At 38.8% G+C, this 20,922-nt stretch overlaps 4 protein-coding genes across 6 annotated transcripts; 3 read left to right on the top strand and 1 right to left on the bottom strand.

Moving 5' to 3' along the window:
- Positions 1 to 602: 602 nt before the first annotated feature.
- On the top strand, positions 603 to 1,253 carry LOC131672024 (transcription and mRNA export factor ENY2-like). Its single transcript, XM_058948935.1, has 2 exons — positions 603 to 825; positions 1,016 to 1,253. The coding sequence occupies exons 1-2, from the start codon at positions 776 to 778 to the stop codon at positions 1,245 to 1,247; spliced, it is 282 nt and encodes a 93-aa protein (XP_058804918.1). The 5' UTR covers positions 603 to 775; the 3' UTR covers positions 1,248 to 1,253.
- A 324-nt stretch (positions 1,254 to 1,577) lies between these two features.
- On the bottom strand, positions 1,578 to 3,257 carry LOC131672022 (solute carrier family 66 member 2). Of its 2 annotated transcripts, none has more exons than XM_058948932.1 (4): positions 2,523 to 3,257; positions 2,296 to 2,432; positions 1,861 to 2,077; positions 1,578 to 1,781 (listed from the first exon to the last, which is right to left on the bottom strand). In XM_058948932.1, exons 1-4 carry the CDS (start codon positions 2,711 to 2,713, stop codon positions 1,592 to 1,594), a joined length of 735 nt encoding a protein of 244 aa, XP_058804915.1. In that variant the 5' UTR covers positions 2,714 to 3,257; the 3' UTR covers positions 1,578 to 1,591. The 2 variants fall into 2 exon arrangements, with proteins under 2 accessions (XP_058804915.1, XP_058804916.1); XM_058948933.1 differs by having other exon boundaries at positions 1,861 to 2,044.
- A 124-nt stretch (positions 3,258 to 3,381) lies between these two features.
- LOC131672023 (mitochondrial import inner membrane translocase subunit Tim21) lies at positions 3,382 to 4,723 on the top strand. Its single transcript, XM_058948934.1, has 5 exons — positions 3,382 to 3,528; positions 3,598 to 3,798; positions 3,873 to 4,107; positions 4,212 to 4,311; positions 4,400 to 4,723. The coding sequence occupies exons 2-5, from the start codon at positions 3,600 to 3,602 to the stop codon at positions 4,556 to 4,558; spliced, it is 693 nt and encodes a 230-aa protein (XP_058804917.1). The 5' UTR covers positions 3,382 to 3,528; positions 3,598 to 3,599; the 3' UTR covers positions 4,559 to 4,723.
- A 989-nt stretch (positions 4,724 to 5,712) lies between these two features.
- LOC131672021 (annulin) lies at positions 5,713 to 17,075 on the top strand. 2 transcript variants are annotated; one of them, XM_058948930.1, is made up of 10 exons: positions 5,713 to 5,973; positions 10,375 to 10,724; positions 11,405 to 11,537; positions 11,842 to 12,071; positions 12,478 to 12,791; positions 13,094 to 13,363; positions 13,862 to 13,941; positions 14,026 to 14,170; positions 14,253 to 14,559; positions 14,724 to 17,075. In XM_058948930.1, exons 1-10 carry the CDS (start codon positions 5,841 to 5,843, stop codon positions 15,036 to 15,038), a joined length of 2,277 nt encoding a protein of 758 aa, XP_058804913.1. In that variant the 5' UTR covers positions 5,713 to 5,840; the 3' UTR covers positions 15,039 to 17,075. The 2 variants fall into 2 exon arrangements, with proteins under 2 accessions (XP_058804913.1, XP_058804914.1); XM_058948931.1 differs by lacking the exon at positions 5,713 to 5,973 and adding an exon at positions 9,583 to 9,705.
- The last annotated feature ends 3,847 nt before the right edge of the window (positions 17,076 to 20,922 follow it).

The raw sequence follows: 20,922 nt of genomic DNA, 5'->3' as shown, positions 1-20,922 counted from the left end.
TTTTTTATCATTATTATGAATTAAAAAATAAATATATGAAGTAAAAAAAGATTTAAAAACCTATTAACACCGAAGTTCATTTATATTGTGCTGTGAAAAGAATTAAAAATGTTAGCAATTACAAAATGAACATTAGAAAAAACTAAGAAATTTGATTAAAACAATAATTAGATTTAATTGTTTTAATGGGAATTACTTAGAGAAATAATGAAAATATACAATATAGATATTTACATTTATTAAAACCGTGATGTTTGAAACTTATATAAACTTTTTAATATTTTATTATTATGTATATATTACTAGATAAGTTTAATTTAATAAAATTTATTATATTTTATATACCAATTTTTCAAACGCGTAAATTCTGTAATTTTTTTTTGGTAAATAAATAAATAAAATAAAAAATAAATAAATACTACTATAACAATGTAGGGTTTTCATTTTCTTTTTTGTATATTAAGTTATTGCGTGAAAATATATATTTATAACTGTCCGAACGAACAGACTTCATTTCATAAAATGAAACTATATGAAGTTAGGCTAGGAGTAAGATACCAATCCCGGATTCCCGATCCCGACCCCAGCACCTGGTCAGGCGATAGATAAAATTAACCAATGATACTTTAGCTTTATAATATATTCCGATTCAGATATTTTTGTTGTTATTCAATGGCGTCGAATTCTATACGCAACATAACCTAGAATATTCGATTAATATTTGTAAACTGGATAAGTATATTGTTTTGTGGTTGCTGAATAAATTCTTACAAAAATGAAGAATTCGCCACATCAAACTTTAGTCAAAGCTGGTGATCGAGATGGGTAAGGAATTTTTGTAAATTTTATTACTCATTGGAAAAATTAATTCTTGAAATCTTTTTATTATATTTTTCAAAAGTGTAACATATTCGAGGATATTTTGATAAATTAAATTAGACAGTTTAACTGAGTGATATTGTTAAGAATTTCTAAAACATGGTATCGAGTAGGAAATAATTTAATTATTTTATAGGTTAAAAGAACTATTACGGCGCCGACTAGTTGAATGTGGCTGGAGAGACGAAGTAAAACTGATATGTAAGGAGATCATCAAGGAAAATGGCCAAGATATCACATATGATGCTCTTTTAGCAATGGTAACACAGAGAGCAAGGAGCCGGGTGCCAGATATTGTAAAAAAGGAACTCTTGCAAAAAATTAAGACACAGCTTTTGGCACAAGAAGAAAAATTGAGCAAAATGTGATATTTATTATTAGCTGATATTCAGATTTTTACAATCCTTTATTTTAAGTAAATGCATTGATTGACGAGTCATTAGTTTTATAACTTAAACATAATTATTTCATTTGTATTAGGCTTTGTCACAAAGATTAGCCAATTTTTTAATATAAAAAAAGATGCATTTATCTGTGAATTAAAAATAAGATCCATACAAAAAACTTCTCAAAAGTTAATAAAATCTTATACAAAAATAGATTCTTCTTAAACATAAGAAAAAGTCTTTACACTGCAATCAATCATCACAAAATTAAAATATTTACAAATCGTTTTGTATTATTTTCCTTTGACTACTTGAGGAAAGATCTTTTAGTCAACTCTACCAGTAGCTCTAACTGTTAAGATATTACTCCTGTAAATGTAAACTTGAGCAAGTATTGCTAAATCTATTAAAATTTGTAATGTTCCACAAATGGAAAATTGAACTGGTGCATTACGCTTGATAAAGTAACAAGTTTTAAATGTATCTCCCATTGTCCACATGGCAACCATTGCAATACTGAAATCAAAAGTTTATTAAATTATTTTATCATTTTTCTTTTAAGTAACCTTTTAATATTCATTATTATTTATATTACCTCATTCCTTCAGTAGATTTATTGTTGAAATTTCTTAAAAATTGAGGAAGCCCTAGCATTGCTTCTGTTAATAAGGCAAATAAACCAATTGATTCCACAAAAATTGGAACATTTATTAACAGGTACATCAACACAGCTCCAATGAATGCAAAGACTAGTATGAAGTCCACGTAGGACTGGAACTCTGTCCATTTCCAAAAGTATTTAATGTTGAAATCTAATTAAAATCATAGCAAGACAAAACAAACAAAAGTACAAACATAAATACTACAAAACAGGTTAAATCATAAGAAATTAATATTATCTAAAAGTAAATTAATAGTAATAACTTAATGATTAAATTAACAAAACTATTATTAATAACACAAATATGATTATATTATATATAATATATAAGGTAATATAATGCATTTTGCAACAACTCAAAAAGTATACCTGTAAAGACTCTATCCTTCTGCTTTGTAATCTGATGTTTATTTTGAATATCTATGCATACTTTAATCATGAAAAACATCATAGCTATCATCAAAATACTTTGTATTAGTAGTGGTAACTCAAAGCGCCTTCCAAACCTGTAAAATAATCAAAATATATTGTTATAAAACTATATTAGGAAAAATAAGAATAAGAATAAGAAAAATTAGAAAAATAAGAATGCTCACCAAAATAGTATTCGCAGAATATTAGCTATCAACAACGTAAGGCAGACATAAAGAGAAAACCCTTCTGTATCTTGTTTTTCTTTAATCTCTTTATACTGTGGAATAAATGGCACAATTCCTCCAATTATCATAGCACCGGATGCTGCCCAACCAACTACATGTCCAATAGTTAATTGCTCGTAAGTTTCCATTTTGAGGATTTTATTGAAACAGTGTCTTCAAATCCAATCAAAAATTTCCAGATAGTGATTTTGTACTAAACGTGTTTAATTGTAGCATGTAGTGTTTCCTAGATTATATGATTTATAAGATTGTTGAATATTTTTATTCCACAATCACGAATTTAATCATTTTACGACTTTGAAAACTATGATGACTAAATTTATCACTTTATACTCGTCGTCACGAAGACGACCAAGACAACCAATTCACACTGTTCTTGTGGACTCATCCTCAGGACGGGTGCTTAGTTATTTAGTTGCTTGAAGGCTCGTTTTCTAATCAAGAGTTTAGACGAATGATTCATTGCTCATCTTATTTTAGTCTACTGCTGATATGAAATGATGTTATACAAGACATTTGAATGTTTTTTCTTCTTGTACTTTTGAAGGTGTTTATGTAACGTCCATATCCACTAGTCTTGACAAAGATTTGAATGTTCAAATGCAATTAGCGTTGATTAGCATTGAGCGTATACTTTCATTTTTGTATGTACCTATATCTATAGGCACTAACCTAACTGACAGTTTATATCAAACAACAGATATCGCAGCAATGGTATTTTCTAAATGTCAGCTGATTCGGATCTATTTTATGGACCGGGAACTATGTCGGTATTACAGTCAGTTATAAAAACTGAACAAATCTGCCCAGATTTATCTGTATTCTATGTAATTTTAACCCCAACAGTTTGTTTATAAGCATATTATTTTAGATATTGATTTATTTTTATACAGTACTTTTAGTTAGTTTTTATTAAGTCAATGTTTTAAATAACTGAGTGAAAGTAAGTATTTTAATGGAAAGTTCTATAATATTTTGATAAACAAAAATGAAAAAGCTGTTGTTTTTACAGCAATGGCAACCACAAAAGCATTACTTTATTTTGTCCGACGGAGCAGTCTATTACCTAGTGTAGTACAAATAACTCCAATAAAATCTAATTTTTATTTACCATTACATGTTAGAAAAATAAATTATTCTGATCAAAAATCTGTAACAAAATCTGAACGGAGTGATCTTGGTGGTCAAGTGCAAATTGGTTTTGGCGAAGCAGGTAATCAATTAATGTCTTTATTATTATAACATTGTTTCTACATAAATATTAATTTAGTTTAAAAATGTTTTCAGTCAAGGAAAATACAAAGTCTGCTTGGTATATGAGTGTAATTATTGCTGGGGTTGGAGTGACAGCTGTTATATTTTATGCTATTTTTCGAGAACTATTCTCTAAAAAAAGTCCTAATGGTGTATACAGCACAGCTCTTGACAGAATAATGCAAGATAAAAAAGTAATTGATGCTGTTGGTGCCCCAATAAAAGCTTATGGAGAAGAAACTCGAAGAGGTAGAAGAGGTCATGTCAGGTACAAATTAAATTTAATCTAATTTTACATATCGTTTTACAACTCTTGATAATATATTTGTATTTTAATACTACAAAAGTAATACAAGAGATTATTTTTTGTAGCCATCAGCTGTATGAGAAAAATGGAGTTTCACACATGAGGATGAAATTTTATATCCAAGGTATTCGTAAACAGGGCACTGTCAACTTAGAAGTACGAGAAGTCAGTCAACATGCATTTGATTATAATTTTCAAACTTTAAATTATTAAAAAAAATATACTGAACCTAAATTTGCCATTATTTTTGCAGGATTTGAATGGAAATTGGGTTTATAGATATTTATTTGTGCAATTGAAAGATTTGGCTAATACAGTTATAATTTTAGAAGATAACAGAAATCTTGAGAACAATGTTTATAAAACTCCTAATGAACTGAGTGAAATGGTATCATCTGAATTCAAGTTGTGATTATGTTTTTTTTACTATTCATTTGTTATTTATTATAGAGTAGCACTTGTGAAGTGTTAGTCCAACACTGAATCAATTTGATTAAAAATTAGTAATTATATATTTCTCAAAGAAATGTTATGTGAAACTAAGTCATCTTTTTGAATAAACTATTAATTATAAATAGATCAGTAATATTATTATTCAAATATTGATATTGCTAGCTAAATATTTGTTATTTCAAGATTTATTTTTGACATGATTTGTTTCATAAATTAGTTTATCTTAAAAATTGTATTTAATTATCTTGTAATTTTATTGTGTAACAAATTTGGTGCATCGTATCAGTATAAATTTATTAATTTGTTATCAGCATTTTGAAATGAAAGCAACGTTTCTGGATTTAATGCATTTCGCTGCTTTTATGTTCATCGTCGACGGGATACGAAAGTTGACATCTTCACACACCGGCGGCTTGTAGGCGATAAGAGAAACGTCATCAAGGGCTGTAGCTAGCCAATGCGGTAGTCAGCCATCATCGGACTCTATCAGATAGCATACTTAATTTTATAGTCGAGCATTTAAACGATATGTAGCACAGAATCGAGCGATATTATGTTATTTAACAACTCAAGCTTTCATTCATTTCCACCTAGTATCATAGCTTAAGAAAAATTGTAAGCTAACTGAAGACGTACAATATTTAGTTTAAAGCTTCATTGGCAAAAAAAAAATCAAAATGGTTCGATATAGAAGTTTCCTGCGTATAGAAATTATAATACCATGTCGTTGTTTAGTGGCAGTTAGAAAAAGATCCAATGAATTTTCAATCGAATGCAAGTGAGTCTATGAAAAGTGTATCAAACAAAGGCCGCCGGCAAATCCAAAGTCAATAAATCAAAAAGACCAGCGCATTCGTAGCAAAAAACGCAAAAACAAGATATCACATACTCTGTCATCGCTATATAAAAGTCACAAGGCGGCTTAAGCTGCGCAACGTAGTAAGCAGCAGAACGTCAGCGAATGCGCCAAATAAGATGCTGGGCGGGATAGACTGATCGTATACTCGGTCGGCGGGAGTCTCTCTCTCTCTCTCTCTCTTGCAGCTCTTTCACAGCTACGTATGCCGATAGTTTGTCAGTAGTCTACTACCGGCAGGCCTATACTCGCGACATAGGGTCACACCACACCTTTCAATTGTCTAAGCGCATGTGATAAGCGCGTACAAATTATGAACTTATCGTTCAATAACGAGTGTGTTTGGAAACTCGTGACTTCGAAGTGAATTAGACCGTTTGGAAAGATGGGTAATTGCTGTTCGTCCGTGTGTCCGAAATTGATAAAGAGGGTTCAACGTCCACACGAACATAACATTGTACCCGAGTGCACAGGACTAGAGTGCAACTTGCCAAAACCACCAGAACTTACTATAAATGGTAAGTTGCCTGATTTCATCTGTTGAGATCGCGCGCGCGCTCGTGATGTCATTGTAAACACCGTGCTGCGTGAAAATGGTTTCAAGCTTTTAACTTGACTATAAACTGTTTTAAATGCGAGCGATCGAACGCCCCGATCGAGAATTTCAAGTGGGTTTCAACATTCCGCCTTAGTTTGCTTATTTTACCGTTCTACGCAACAAGCGTTCTAAAAAAATAACACAGTTGCAATTTAACAATGACTGATGATCGTTATAGTAACATTATGAGATATATGGAAATCAATAAACTTGACGTAAGCTTGTGTGATCTAATAAGAATCAGCATAATGAATATTAACTCGGCGAAATATTACTATAACGTGTAATTGTAAATGTCGGTTTGTTACTCAGACGTCAATCTTTCATCATTCAAGCATTCAAAGCATTGTATGCGAAGTTGCAGACATCGGTAAAAAGTCAAAAAGATTACCGCCGGGAATATTTGCTTCTAACTTTGCGTGGAAAAAAGACGTAATTAAATGAAGCAGCCGATCAAGTCATCTATCATGTCACATAATCGGCCAAAGTTTCGAATTGATATGCCATCCTGTTATCTTTCGCGATCGATCCACGTAGCATTTAACGGCGAAACCTCGTCACTCCCTCGACAGAGAATAATAGGCGCCGATTACCGGCGCTCAAGGCTCAAACGAGACGCGGAGGAAAGAGTGGTCGCCGAGCTTTCATCGCGGTGCGCGCGCGCGTCGTCCCTTCCAGTGTAGTTTCGCCTCTCCTTCATTCGCGCAATAATTGCTTGTGGTTGTAAATAATTGCTCGCGGTTGTAGTCCGATGCGCGTCATTAAGCGCGATTTCGAAGCGAGGAAAGTATGCATTACGTGGATTCGTTTGCGAGGCCTTCGCGTGGGAGACGACTACTTTTCAGCATTTTATTCGCCTCTTCGATTTTGCAATCGCTTAGCTATAGATTGTGCTTCGATACAAATCGTCGCCCGCGACTTTTAACTGATAATATCTAATTCCGTTAAGAAGTACGAAATTTATTTTGCTGTACATCTGGTTAAACTCGAGGCTGGGTCGTTGTCGCACGACGTCTTATCTTACAGCGACTGATGATCAAATGAATGTGTCTCCGTCTACGTTAACGTCTAACCGAAGGTGCGTAGCACGTCGGTCGTCGTACTTGATCCTTCAGAATTGGTTTTTTCAGTAAGTGCGATATTATATAAACACACGTGCACCAGGCACAAAAGTGCATAAGGCACATATATATCGGTTGGCTAAACATAGGTGCCGCGGCATTATTATTAGCTGTTCTCTCGTGCTCGCCTTCGCGAAAAATCAACTCGCACTGAGCGAAGTTATTAAATTCCTTGCTTTACGAGATTCCCCGACGAAAGTTTGTAAACTATTATGCTTCGCGTGAAAATAGAATAAGAGGCTTGCCCTGCCCTGATACGGAAACGTATTCTGGAAATAGCGTTAGCGGACCGAGCGTAGAGCTCGCGAAACAAGACTTTCCGCTAAAATAAACTGACCCGCGACAATCTCATTACGATTTTTGAGCGATCGCCGCGATATAGAGAAGCGGAACGGATATTAATAAATTAGCAGTGGCTCCGCGAAATGAGCGCAGCTTTGTTATTTGCCAAAAAGGTACGTCCTGCGTGCTTGACTTTTCGCGCGGGCACTAATTAATTTTTGATTTAAGAGTGCGCTTGGCAGCGAACTAATCGAATTTGGCATGGGTGTAATAACTTATAAGTCAACTCTTGCTGTGAGTGATTTATCGATGGGCTTTTGGCGATGTTTACAAAGCAATCGGCGTACTTGAGTGTCTGGTTAGTCATGGTGATCATTGATTGTCTCGCTGGAGGAGCTTTAATCGAAAGTCGGAGTAAGACTTTTTCTTAGGTGTTTTTAATTCATCAGCGATATCACGTTCGGAAAATAAAATATCAAGCAACGAGCAAACGAGAGGACACAGTTGGCGAAATGTAAGACAAGGGGATCGTACATTACGAAGCGCAACGAGGCGCGTGTCATGTTTCCGATGTGCAAAGGTATCCGGCTCTCTCTCTTTCTCTTTCTCTCTCGCTCCAAAGAGCTACACTGTCAAGTTGCTTTGTGGACCTTGACTCGGTTGAGAAGGCGCAGCGTCAGCGATGCACGACCATACTCTTACACCGATTTCTTTTGACTCCTTCCTCTCTCGTATTATATATTTAGACATGCGTGTACAGGAGCGTCCCAGTGAAAGTTCAATTGCGCAATTCGAATACGCGCACGCGGAGGCGGCCGCCCAAAGTCGAATTAGATCAATGCGAGAAAAATATCATAGCTGACATTTAGCAAATTGATGAGGCTATAAATTAACGGCCGTTCTTTTTTCTTCGATTGTGTGTGCGCGCGTGATTAATTGCGCTTTCAGAGACGAGCGCAAACGCACACGCGCGTTCGATCAAACAGAGCAATAGAGCAATTGGCCCATTAGAACGTTGGGTTTTGAGGAAAGCTCGATCACGTTACATGTACTCGCAGAAAGAAAAAAGAACCCTGACCCATTCTCAAATATATCATCTTTTCTTTAATATTTCTGAGCTCGCGCGCGCACCTTTTTTCACGGGAATGCCACTCAAAGGAAGACATTGAAAACGACGTCCGACGTACTTTAATCAACTTAATTGGCGCGCGTTTGCTTTGCACCTTTTTATAGCGCGCGCAAGTGCGAGTCCGTTATGCTTTGACGGGTTGCCGCGAAAAAGATATAACTCGACGGTAATCGTCGTCGGATACATACTCTCGCGAGAGCTCATGCCAGTTAAATACTCGTTTTATCGGGTGCGCGATTGTGTTCGTACGCGTCGCAAAGTTTGCTTAGAACTCTCGTAGCCGATTCATTGCGGAGCAAGTATGGGAGGTAATAACAATCTATCGCCTACTTTTAATCGAGCGCCGAGACGACACACCGTCGCGCGTCACTCCCGCCGATAAATATTAATTTCTCGTTCGAACGACCCATCATCGTTGACCGAGCGTCGCTACACTTTTGCTTCTCGTCTCGATCGCTCGATGCTCGCATATCTTAACGCGCCAATTGCACCACCGCTCCGTTCCGCAACAAACGCTCGGTTGTGTTTCTTCGCTCCGATTCGATTTCGCAACAAAACACACACCGCAGTCGCAATGATATGCACTGTCGAATCAATCGACCGTACACCTATACTGCATCCATTTTAAGTATTTGATAGATGGATAATTAAAGTTTAACGCATGCTAAGCGTTCAACCATCAAATGTTAGGCACGACAAGCAATCTATTTTTCGCGATCGGCGGCTGTGTGCGCAGGTAATGTGCTGCTGCTCTCCCACTCGTACAGGCGACCTATTACGAGGCCTGAAACCATGTACGGAGTACCTTGACGACGGCGACGTCGCGATCTTTTACATCCTCTGCCTCCCACCATACAGACACCGGCATTCAATAGTGCAGGCAGTAGTTCAAACAAACGTGAGCGCGTGCCTCTCGGCTTTTTCCGCGGGTACTGGTCACGTTCGAATAGTCGTCGCGCGCGCCCAGAGGGAACCAACCAACTGTGAACACTGCGAAAGGTAGTCTCCTCGATTCCGCGCACTTTCATCACGGCCTTACGAAGGATGTTCTACCGATTTTACGATCGCTATCGGGTCTTCAACGACCGCCGAAGGAAACCTTTTCCATTTAGATTCTATTGTGAGTGGCCGCTTGTCAGTGTCCGTGCGAATTTGAATCTTACGCTGATTGCGATTAGTTTGGCACGTGAGTTGCGGCAGACGCGCCAAAGGTTTTTCGTTTCTTTTTGCGCACACTGCGAAAAGTGGAAGGTTTCCTGCGCCGTTCACTTTTCTTCTAATCATCCGTGCACGCTGAAAATAAATCCATGAAAATCCCAATGTGTAGAGATGACGACGAAAATAGCGTTGCCCGTAGCGGCGCAGTCGTCGAGTGCATCGGTGCAATATATTTTCTTAGTCAGCCTGGCATTTCCTGAATAATTCATTTAGCCGCCGTCGCTCTTGAATATCTATAATCTGTACTGGACAGTTAGTCGCCCCGTTATAAATATTCGAAAAATCCACGCGAGCACGCTCATTCGATCTCGCTCGCCAGTGGCAGAGATGTACCCAACGTGGAGGATCTACCGGTTTCGACCTTGTAAATCTTTCAGCGATTTTTCATCTTTGACCATCATTCATAAATTCTATCTGCGACTGTGCGGCACATGAGTTGGAGACAGCTTGCGAGTTAATCGTTTGAAAAGTGTTGCCGAAAAGCGTGTCGATAAAATTTGTTGCGTGATGAGTCGAGAGTGCGAATGCGAGTGACGAATTAACGAGGCGAACTTTTTGCTCTTCTTCAAAGGGGACAACCACAGCCGCTCGGTGCTGACGATCGTGCACGTGGATTACTGCATCGAAGACAATGGGGAGGCCCACTATACATCGCGCTACGAATTGATGAACAGAAGTGGCAATCAGTCTCGTCTGGTCGTACGTCGCGGTCATCCCTTTCATTTGGACATCAGCTTGTCGCGTAATTATGACCCAGCGATCGATGGTATGTCTATCGTGTTCACGGTGGACGGTATTAAGAGACCGCAGTACGGCCATCATACGCTCGTCGCGTCAGCGGTTCTACATCCTGGGGAAGTTTCCGAGGGTACATGGCAAACTGTCGTTGAAGCTTATGCTGAGAATTCGTTGAGAATCAAGGTATGTCATTCCTTTTTTCTGGTATTTCAATAAAAAACTGCGTCGTTTGTGCTCTTTCATCAGAAAGTGGCAAATAACAGTTATCTGTGAATTTATAGCTTTTGAAAGTTATGATTTTCTTGATTGATGATGACTTATAGAATAACGTAGTCATACTACAGTACAGAAAAACTGAGTATAGATATCATTCTGTGATTAATGCGGTAAATCACCACTACCATCAGCATTTACATAACGAATCCAATCCAAAAGTTTTGAGGGCATAAATTTTTTTGCAGAAGACTAGCAATAGGTCGAGTAAAGCTGTAATACGGCAAATTATCATTTAGAGTAGCTTAGAAGCAATTAGTAAAGTATGCCACTATACAGTTTCGTAAATTTCATGAAAGTTGATCGCTCCTTTACAACATTGTTTCATACAACTTTGAAATGAATGACGAAATATACGTGACAGTCGAGCAGACTGCATCATAATTCAGCGTAAACAAATTTTCCGTACGCACGTGAAGCATTGCCGATAAAGAATTCTCGAATGAATCAGAGAGTGTCGCGCGCGTGATTCACGCCCAACCTACACTTCAATTAATTCCCCCATGCGCGCAATGTAATTGAAAAGTACTTCAGGCGTGAAATATGCTTGCACGTTAAGCTCACGTTATGGTATGTTGGTTTTTATGCAGGTTACGCCGTCGGCAGACGCTATTGTTGGCAAGTGGCGCATGGAAATCGACACGAAGAGACGGGACTCCGAGGGTGCTGTGAGCTTCACGGTCGACTATCCGTTTTACTTGATATGCAATCCCTGGTGTCGAGGTGAGTCCGTTTTTCAAAATAGATTAGCTTTATTAATAACCGCGCGTGCATTCAAATACACGAGCAGCTGATTAAAACTGAAGAAGGTGCAGTGTGATTTCTCTCTCTCTCTCTCTCTCTCTCTCTCTCTCTCTCTCTCTCTCTCTCTCTCTCTCTATTGCATTCAAATGCGAACAAAGCTTTGCTGTCGCAACAGGGCAATTTTCCAACAAATTATCTCTGCATTTGCCTTATGTGCCTGTAAGAATGTAGATCAATGGCTCGGGTTATTTGCATACGAATAACCATTTCATTCCTTTCGCAGAGGACGTGGTGTTTTTAGGAAACGAAGCCGAGAGGCAAGAGTATGTGCTAGCTGATACAGGACTCATATGGCGTGGTACAAAAGATCAGATGAGACCGACGGTTTGGAAATACGCACAATTCGAGAAGGATATCTTGGATTGTGCTCTATACACGATGATCGAAGTTGGCAAGGTGCGGGTATCCGGTCGGAACGATCCTGTTGTCATTACTCGATGCCTCTCTGCTGCCGTAAGTCTTTTCAATGTCACAACTATTTTTGTTTCGCGACGCGTTCTTCATTGGAAATACGAAAATTTTTATCGACGTTCTGCGTTCGGAATGCAAACGGTATGCGTTTATTAAGAGTGCAACTTGCTGTTACGCCATATACTTGGCACGCGCCTCACATTTTAGGGTGGTCTGTCAGACTTTGAGCTTGAAATGTTCGACAGATGACTCTTCAAGAACAGATTTGGACAGCTTGTAATATGAAAGAAATTTGACGGACTTGTTGGCTCTTAAAACTGTTTTGACGTTTTATTTTTTACGTTGTGTACTTAACATTACTCGAATTGACGTAGTCTTTAAATACCATTTTACTTGGAATATTATTAAGTGACTGAGGAAACAATGAAAAACAAACATTGTTAAACAGGTGAATTCACAAGACGATTACGGGGTTGTACTGGGTAACTGGTCAGAAGACTTCGGTGGTGGCACCCCACCGACGCAGTGGCTAGGCTCACAGAAGATCTTACAGCAGTATTACAAGACGAAGAAGCCCGTGAAGTACGGCCAATGTTGGGTGTTCGCGGGTGTGTTAACGACGGTTTGCCGGACGCTTGGTATTCCCTGCCGTACCATCACTAATTACTTAAGTGCTCACGACACGCAGAGCAGCTTGACTATAGATTACTTTGTGGATGAGGAAGGCAAAACCATGCCTGAGTTGGCTAGCGATTCGATATGGTAATCGATTCAGATTGCTAATCCCATTTGTCAATTTGTCTTGCTTTTTTCTTTTTGTTTGAAACTCATTGGAATTTCAATTTGCCTTTGCTGCAAAAAAAAAAAAAAAAAAACAGAATCAACGCTTCCAAACTAAAATCTTATGTCGAATTACTTACGTTGAATAAAAAGATTAGCAAATTTAACCAATTTCAAAACAATAGTACGCTATTGGAATCATGTCACATTGAAAAAGTTCGCAAAGCGGACGAACAAAAATCCACGAATTGAGTAAAAGTAAAAGTTGGCGCGACTCTGTGCAGGAACTTCCACGTGTGGAACGAGGTGTGGATGAAACGATTGGACTTGACGGCAGACCAGCACGGTTGGCAGGTGATAGACGCGACGCCCCAAGAGCTCAGCGAAAATGCCTTCCGCTGTGGTCCAGCCTCCGTCGCGGCGATCAAGCGTGGTGAGGTACATCGACCCTACGATATTAGCTTCGTCTTCGCTGAGGTCAACGCCGACAAAGTTTTCTGGCGATACAATGGACCAACGCAGCCCCTTAAACTTGTTGGCAAGGATATTTATGGGTAAGCGCAAAGCTTTATGATTTTGAAAAAAAACATCTTTTCTTTGTTGCGAAATTAATATTTGCGAATTCAGTACGAGATATTTTAATAATTTATGCGCAAATGATTTTTGCACGCTTATTTGCTAAAACTGAATATTCTCAGCTTTTGAAAGATCTTTCGCGTCGAACCGAAATGTATAACCTGAGAATTGAGTCAATTATACTCACAGGTACATTTAAATCTACGTTCATTAACAAATATAACCATCAAAGTTCTAAGTCATAATAGCCATTCTGTTTGCCAATTTAGCATTCTTTAATTTTCATGTTTTAGAGTATTAATGTTCTGACAAGAATATAAACTAATTTTTTTTAATTTGCATAACACTAAATGGTCTTAGGATTTCATTGCTAAATTATTCAATACAGAATGATTTTAAGTATCTCTTTTCAAAAATATTACATTTCGAAAATACATAAAAGATGGATGTTTTCATTATTGTTTCATACATGTCAGAGTTGGACGAAATATCAGTACAAAAGCTGTTGGGAGGTGGGAACGCGAAGACATAACACACCATTACAAATACCCGGAAAGTAAGTTTTTCAATAAATGTATCAATTGAAGCTGAAGCTTTGATATTTCCAACGCCTAACAAATACAACTTTGTCCATTCGTAGAATCGGAAGAAGAGCGGGCCGCCATGTTAAAGGCGCTGCGCCAAAGCGAATCGTTGTTTAGCCGTTATTACCTCAACGAAGAATTCAATGACATTATGTTCAACTTTGAACTCAAAGACGATATTATCATCGGTCAGCCATTCAAGTAGGCTTATTTCATGTTATCGCAATCGAATACATTATTTTTAGTATATAATAATGATGGAATATTAAATCGCATGTTTCAGCGTTGTACTGACGGTGAAAAATCACAGCTATGTGGAAACTTATCAGGTTTCTGTAATTCTGCGTGTGGAAGCTGTCACGTATACAGGTCGAATTGGTGATCCCATAAAACGCTCGGACACTGAACGTTTTATCAAACCCAGTGCAACCGATGAAGTGATTCTCGAGGTATCCTGGGAGGAATACAGTTCGAGACTTCTAGATCAGAGTGCTTTTAACATATCTTGTCTTGCCACTGTTAAGGATACCAACTTTGAGTATTTCGCGCAGGATGATTTTCGTGTTCGGAAACCTGATATTGTTATTGAGGTAAAATTATTTGCATTCTATTCTCAAAAAGTTTTAAAGTTTTAGCGCAAACTCGATCGTTAAGTTTACGGTTGTACGCTAAAAATGTTATATATCACTTGTCTCTAATCTCGTGTAATGGACATTTGCGTTTATCAATAGACAAATTAAATTTTTAATTTTAGCTGGAATCAAGCCCAGTCGTTGGCGAACTGCTAGAAGCAACGGCACATTTTAAAAATCCATTGCCAATTCCTCTGAAACGTGGCAAATTCTTAATAGATGGACCAGGCCTTGAAGAACAATTGAAACTACGACTCTCTGAAAACGTAGAAGTTGGTGGTAAAGCAGCTTGTCGATTCTCCATGACACCAGGATTTTCGGGCAGAGCAACGATTGCCGCTAAATTCTACTCGCGAGAGCTCGACGACGTCGACGGTTTTCTCAACTTCATGGTTAAGCATAAGCCTTATGAGCCTTACTCATCTCGCAACAATTAACGCTAGTCCAATGATTCTCATTCGATCTTCTACACTTACACGCTGTCAAAATTTCGTAGACTTTTTTTTCTTTTGTTTTTACGAACTAGAGTCCAAGTTGATGTATTTATTAGCAAGTATTTCTTTTTGTACGTTATTATTTATGAGTAATCTTTAAGTAGGCATTTTTGAAAAGTTTTAGTCTATCTGAACAGCAACGTTTCAGTGTATATAAATCTTTTAGATAGAACATGAACTTAGAATATTAACTTATGTTTCCCAAAAATAAGCACAAGACCATTTTATTTTTGTCATAAAACATTATTTTTAATATCTTATTTTGAGCTATCCTTTTATAGATAGTAGACTTTTGTATTTATTACGTATATCCGATCGCTTATTGTCTGTAGTATTACTACCGTTTCAAGTTTTATATTTAATATACATTCTATTTCACAGTACTTTTCTATTTAATCCTCTTGTAATATTATATTCACATCGTTTATGGTATTTTTGTCGTATTCTTTATATACTTTGTTAATGTACTTACTGAACAATACTAAAAATCTGAATTACAACAAACGTCAATTTAACAATTTGAGGCAAGAATCGTAAATTAGAAGGACTGTCTAAAATTAAATTAAAGTTAAATATCAATTATCTGAGTGTTATTAATAACTTTTGTTCAACTATCAATTGCACATTTTTTAATGCTATTGCCAATTTTTGTTCAATTATCAATTAAAAACTTTTGCTACTTCAAAATTCAACTCCACATAAAATAATAATTATTTTATCGATTATCATAACAAATCTTGTTACATTCCATAACATATTATAAGTAAAAAAATCAGAGAAGAATTCATTAACGTAACTACTTCAATTCTACTTTGAATTTCTGCTGATGCGGCAGGAAAGCTTGTACAAGTGTAATGCAGATATGAAAAGAGAGGGGAAAACAACATTGGAATACCGACCTGCCTTCTTGATTACACATTTTTGTGAGTTTTCGTAGTTCATAGAAAAGTTTACTTAAAGACGAATTGGGTGAAATAAGAGTAACATGAAATGAGGTCGAAATGTCACAATGAAAAATCACAAAACTTATCTTCTTACGCTATCGGCTTGTGTAAACAAAATATTCTTCATTCTTGAGCTTATTCTATCCATGAATCGTTGAAAAAAATGTGAAAATCCATTCATTCAAAAATATTAACAATATATATATATAAAACACGTTGATGTTTTCGTTCACTGTCTATTAGCTCGATCTTGTCTTCTATTTTATCATCATATCCTCCTATCTTGAAAAAATTATGAGTCGCCGGCATCTATCATGATTTTGTTCATGCGAAAAAAAGAGAGCAAACTTTTAAATTTTCATATATACTGTTAAACGGCTGTATTATATATCTATCAGCATGAAAATTTATATTTCAGTAGTAAATTCCATTTATGAATAATTAAAATGAATAATAATCTACGAAAATGGAAATATGCCGTTAATATATCGTTATAAGAAAATAAGAAGTTATCTTTTTAAATTACAGTGTAATAATTTCTGATTATGCTCGCAAAAGTAACATGTGAATTACAAAATACGAATTAATAATTTGATATAGCATCTGTGAAGATAATAGTATCGTCTTAAAGTGTGATTGGAAAAGAGAAAAAGTGAATAGAATATAATGGATCATATAATATTTTCAATTCTTACATTGTAAAGTCAGAGGTTGCGGGAAACGAAAACTAATGATTAGAATATGAAATTGGAAAAGTTTTCATGGGTGTTTTATATATAACTAATACTAACATAACACTAGGGTCATAGAGAACATCTACTATTGAGTAAATTTATTATATGATATTATTGAAATAACGCTATTACAAATGATTGATGTGATAATTTGGACTACATACGGGTTTCTTTTCTTGTTTTTTTTTTTACATCGTTGATGTCGTTATTTTTATCAGCAGTTATATGTTTTCAGACATAAATATTTTTTATTCATCCAAGCCATCTTGTCTTAGCTAACAGAAGAATTCAACAATTAATACGTAAATATGTAGCGTTAATAAATAATCATCTGTGAATATTTATTGGAAGGGCATTATTTATTCAATATAGTGTTCATTTGTATCGTCAATGCACGTGTAACGTCAGGGTACTGATTTATGCTTGAAACTATGAGATATGCAATTGATCGCAGTATATGAGCGCTTATTAAAAAGAATCGTATGAATAAAGAAATGATGTTAACCTACAATTTGTGATTCTCGCAAAAGTAAGATACGAAGTTAAGAAAGGGAGAAAAAGGAGTAGAGCAAGAAACAAAAGCGCGCAGGCATAACGAAAAGAAAGCAAGTATATGTCCGCCTGCAAGGACGAATTAATTGGCTCATGAATAAGCTCGGTTACAATCAAACTAATTACTCGGCGTAAATCAGTAATTTGCCTGCACACACCGCATCAATTTCGAATCTTTATTGCGCGAATAAAAAATGTGTAATACGTGCATAGGCGCTCTCTCGCGGGGCTATCGGGTATCACGCAGGACGCATATATAGCTGCCGCCACCGCACGCGTACGTGTGCGCGCGCGGGTATATTGACCTATAGAGTTGCGCCAAATAAAAGCGAATGAAGAAACGAAATGCCGGTATTATTCATGCGCGGAGGAACAAAGCAAAAAATAAATAAAAATGCGCTCGCCGACTGATTAATAGCCGGCTCGATGGAGACGAACGCGCATCGCTCGACCGTTCGTCCGTCCGTCCGTCCGTCCGTCCGTCCGTCTGTCTGGCTGCTGCGTCCCGTGTGCGTCGATTACTCAAAGGCCTCGTATACTACGTGCGCGCCACCGCGGCATTATGACTGGCAGCCCGACGATGATGGGACCGCACGCTGATACGTGCCATGTATCATCATCATCAATGTCGTACGGACACGCGACTGTTTGTCTTTCGACTGCCAGCTGATTTCTTAGGGGTTTTTTTTTTCGGGGAGCCGCCGCTGCTCTTACTTGTTGCTGGCGCTGCTGCTTTCGTTGGTGGGCGTGGACAATCATACCGAGAAGGCTTGCGCTGCGGTCGCTGATTTGTGACCTGAATATTTCATTGAAAAATGCAAAACTACGCCCGAGTGGATCTTTGAAATATCTTAGGTGAGCTTTCGCTCGTCTAAGATACATAGGAGGATAGTTTGCTATCTGGCGAAAATTATTGCATGTTGCGAGTATCATCAATTGTAGCTCTAGTTAAATAGCTAAATATTACATTTAATTGTTTGCACGTAGACGCGTCGTTCGTTTGGTAAGACAGCAGTGAGATTATAAAAACATTGTTTTAAGCTTTTCAATCCATCCTCAAGAAATACATCACGGTCGAACGTCGCCGAAGCAGTCGCTAGCGTAGTCAGTTTTTATAGAAATTGAAAAATCACCCGTCAAGTGGCAAAGTAAATATTTGATTGCGCATGTCGGCAGCATCCTAATTTCAAAATCATAGACGTAATTAATGTAGATAAACGATCCTACGATTGAAATCCATCAATATGACTTGAACAAATGGATTGATGACTGCTCACGGGCGTCTATTATCTGTCTCTCATACGCACACACAGACGCGATAAAAGCTTAATTGACGCCCCATTCACATTCCGTCCGCCTCCTCGGAAAAAAAATCCGATCAACTGGCTCGTCGGCGATAACATCTCTTTGGCGCATAAATCTTCAAATTAAAAATCATCGTCATCGTTCTGCTCGTCAAAGCGAAAAAAAGTAAAGAGGGAGGAGAGTCGAGAAATAAAAGAAATCATAAAGCCCAGATTGAAATATGCCTTTCGTCTAGAGATAAACTAGGCGAGGATAAATAAGAAAAGAGCGAGTGTGCGTTACAACACTACTATAGCGGCTGGTACGCGCGGCATGTGTGTGCGTGTGTGCACACTCCGGGCAGCAGCAATGAGGAAGAGAGATGAGGATACAAGCGGGCTACGTCTAAATACATAAAACCGTGGCAAGGCCCCCCGCTACGCGCCATGCATCAACACCACGTAGCCGGAGCGAGCCTCCGCCGACCCATTATATTGCCTCGTCGAAAAACCAGCGGACACACATGCAGCATTCTTTTTGTCGAGTGTGGCCTATCGTCGGGATGAGCGTTTATGACCCCGTATCGCGATTCTTGGAACAGCAGCGCACCTATATACGCGACAATGCTCGTCATGTTTGGGGCTCATTTTTAACGAATTTTCGCCGTCTTGGTGCACGCGCGTGGCCCCCGAGATCGTTAGCGGGACAATGGATTCCATTTAGGTTTTGCGCGCCGAGTCGCCGAGTTTTTCCCCGCTGCGCTCGAGCTTTGTGCGCCGTGTCTGACTTTTCCGCTGCACACGGATGTCATTGTCGAGTGGCAGCTGTGTTTGCATCTGCGAGCGCATCATTCTCTCTTTTTTATTGCAACTTTGTAGGCATTGGTGCGACGGTGCGACAGTGCGACCGTCAAGCCGAATGCTCCTTAGCGACTCACTAACCTTTTTTACTCTCTGATTTCAATTTGAAATACCGTGTCCGCCAAGTCCTCCGCGTATACGCGTACAGCCTATGTATCGGTATTTTTGGCACTCAGGTAGGTTTCGATGCCAGTGCAAACTGCGACCATCAGAATTGTATTCGCACCTGAGTCTTCGTTCTCGGTTGTTTGTTATCCGAGGAGCAGGCGCGCCAAGGTCGTAAGGAGTAGCGCCTTTCAACAGATGGCGCGCGCAGAACTCGTTCGGTAAGCTGTTCGCTTCATTTATATCGAGACGGCTAATCAGTTCACATCCAAATACCTATTTTCAGGCAAATCTCAATCATGTATTTTGCTTTTTTTTTAATTCACGCTTCTTACGTCGACAAATTCATTTTTAACGCGCTCCATTTCAAAGACTATGCGCTACACGACTGTTCGAATTCGAATTTCAATGGCAGCTTTTGTCAGCACGGTGACGCTGCTCGGAGATTATCGACTGCAACAAGTACCTAGCATCGCAAAGTCTTATAATACAAATCTGATTACGCGCGAAACAGCAGTAGGAAAGTTGTGCGCGACAAGTGAAATTGGCAATACGGCGTATCGATCGGTTCACGAGCTTTCGCGCATCGAGCGCTGTGTCGAAAAGCTCGCAGGCGCGAAAGAATGGAGCGGGCGGGAGAGAGAGAGAGAGAGAAGCCAGCAGCGGTAGCGGAGCCCGGCCCCGGCGGTAGCCAAAGAGACAGCAGCTTGCCCGGGCCCTCGGCGCCGGCAATGCATTATTCCTCTCGCGTTATAGCCCCTACTCCCAGCCAGCCCCTTGCTCGAGGGAGAGAGAGAGAGAGAGAGAGAGAGGGAGGCCGCCCACCTCGTTCGCACAGCAACGTCTGCGCAGATCCGCAAGCTCGATATAGCCCCGCTCGCGCGCTCTCTCTCTCTCCCTCTCCTCCCCCGTACTTTCGCCCTTTCGCAGAAGCTTCCTTCTCGTCTCGCTTGTATATAGCATCGAACACGACAATTCATAAGCCATTAGCATATACAGGAGATGTTTAAAGGCGTCGCGCGCGCGCAGCAGCCTGCGACGTAGCCCAAGACAAATAGATTAATAAGCGGAGCGCAGCCTGCACCCCCGCGCCCAGCGCCAGCTATAATCCAATTGCCGGCACTTTTCCTCGCTCGCGACGTGCCAGCTGCGGTTATGCTAATCAGCTCCGCCGCGAGTGTGTAAACTATCGGTGCCGCCGTCGACGACCCCCGTGTTTGCGCGAGGATTAGCCGAGTTATTTGCTTTGGGTTAGCGGGCCCAATCCACGCGACGCCTCCCGACAGTCGTTTGTCCAAACAGCTTTACAAAGTCGAGAGCTCCGCGTGCGCCGCTCCTGCGCCGTTTG

The sequence above is a fragment of the Phymastichus coffea genome, unplaced genomic scaffold (genome assembly GCF_024137745.1).
Source record: "Phymastichus coffea isolate CEN01 unplaced genomic scaffold, Cenicafe_Pcof_1.1 PCOF00141, whole genome shotgun sequence".
In the NCBI taxonomy this organism is placed as follows: Eukaryota; Metazoa; Arthropoda; class Insecta; order Hymenoptera; family Eulophidae; genus Phymastichus; species Phymastichus coffea.
Note: the sequence above shows the minus strand (reverse complement) of the source record. Positions and strands in the feature narration are given on the sequence as shown.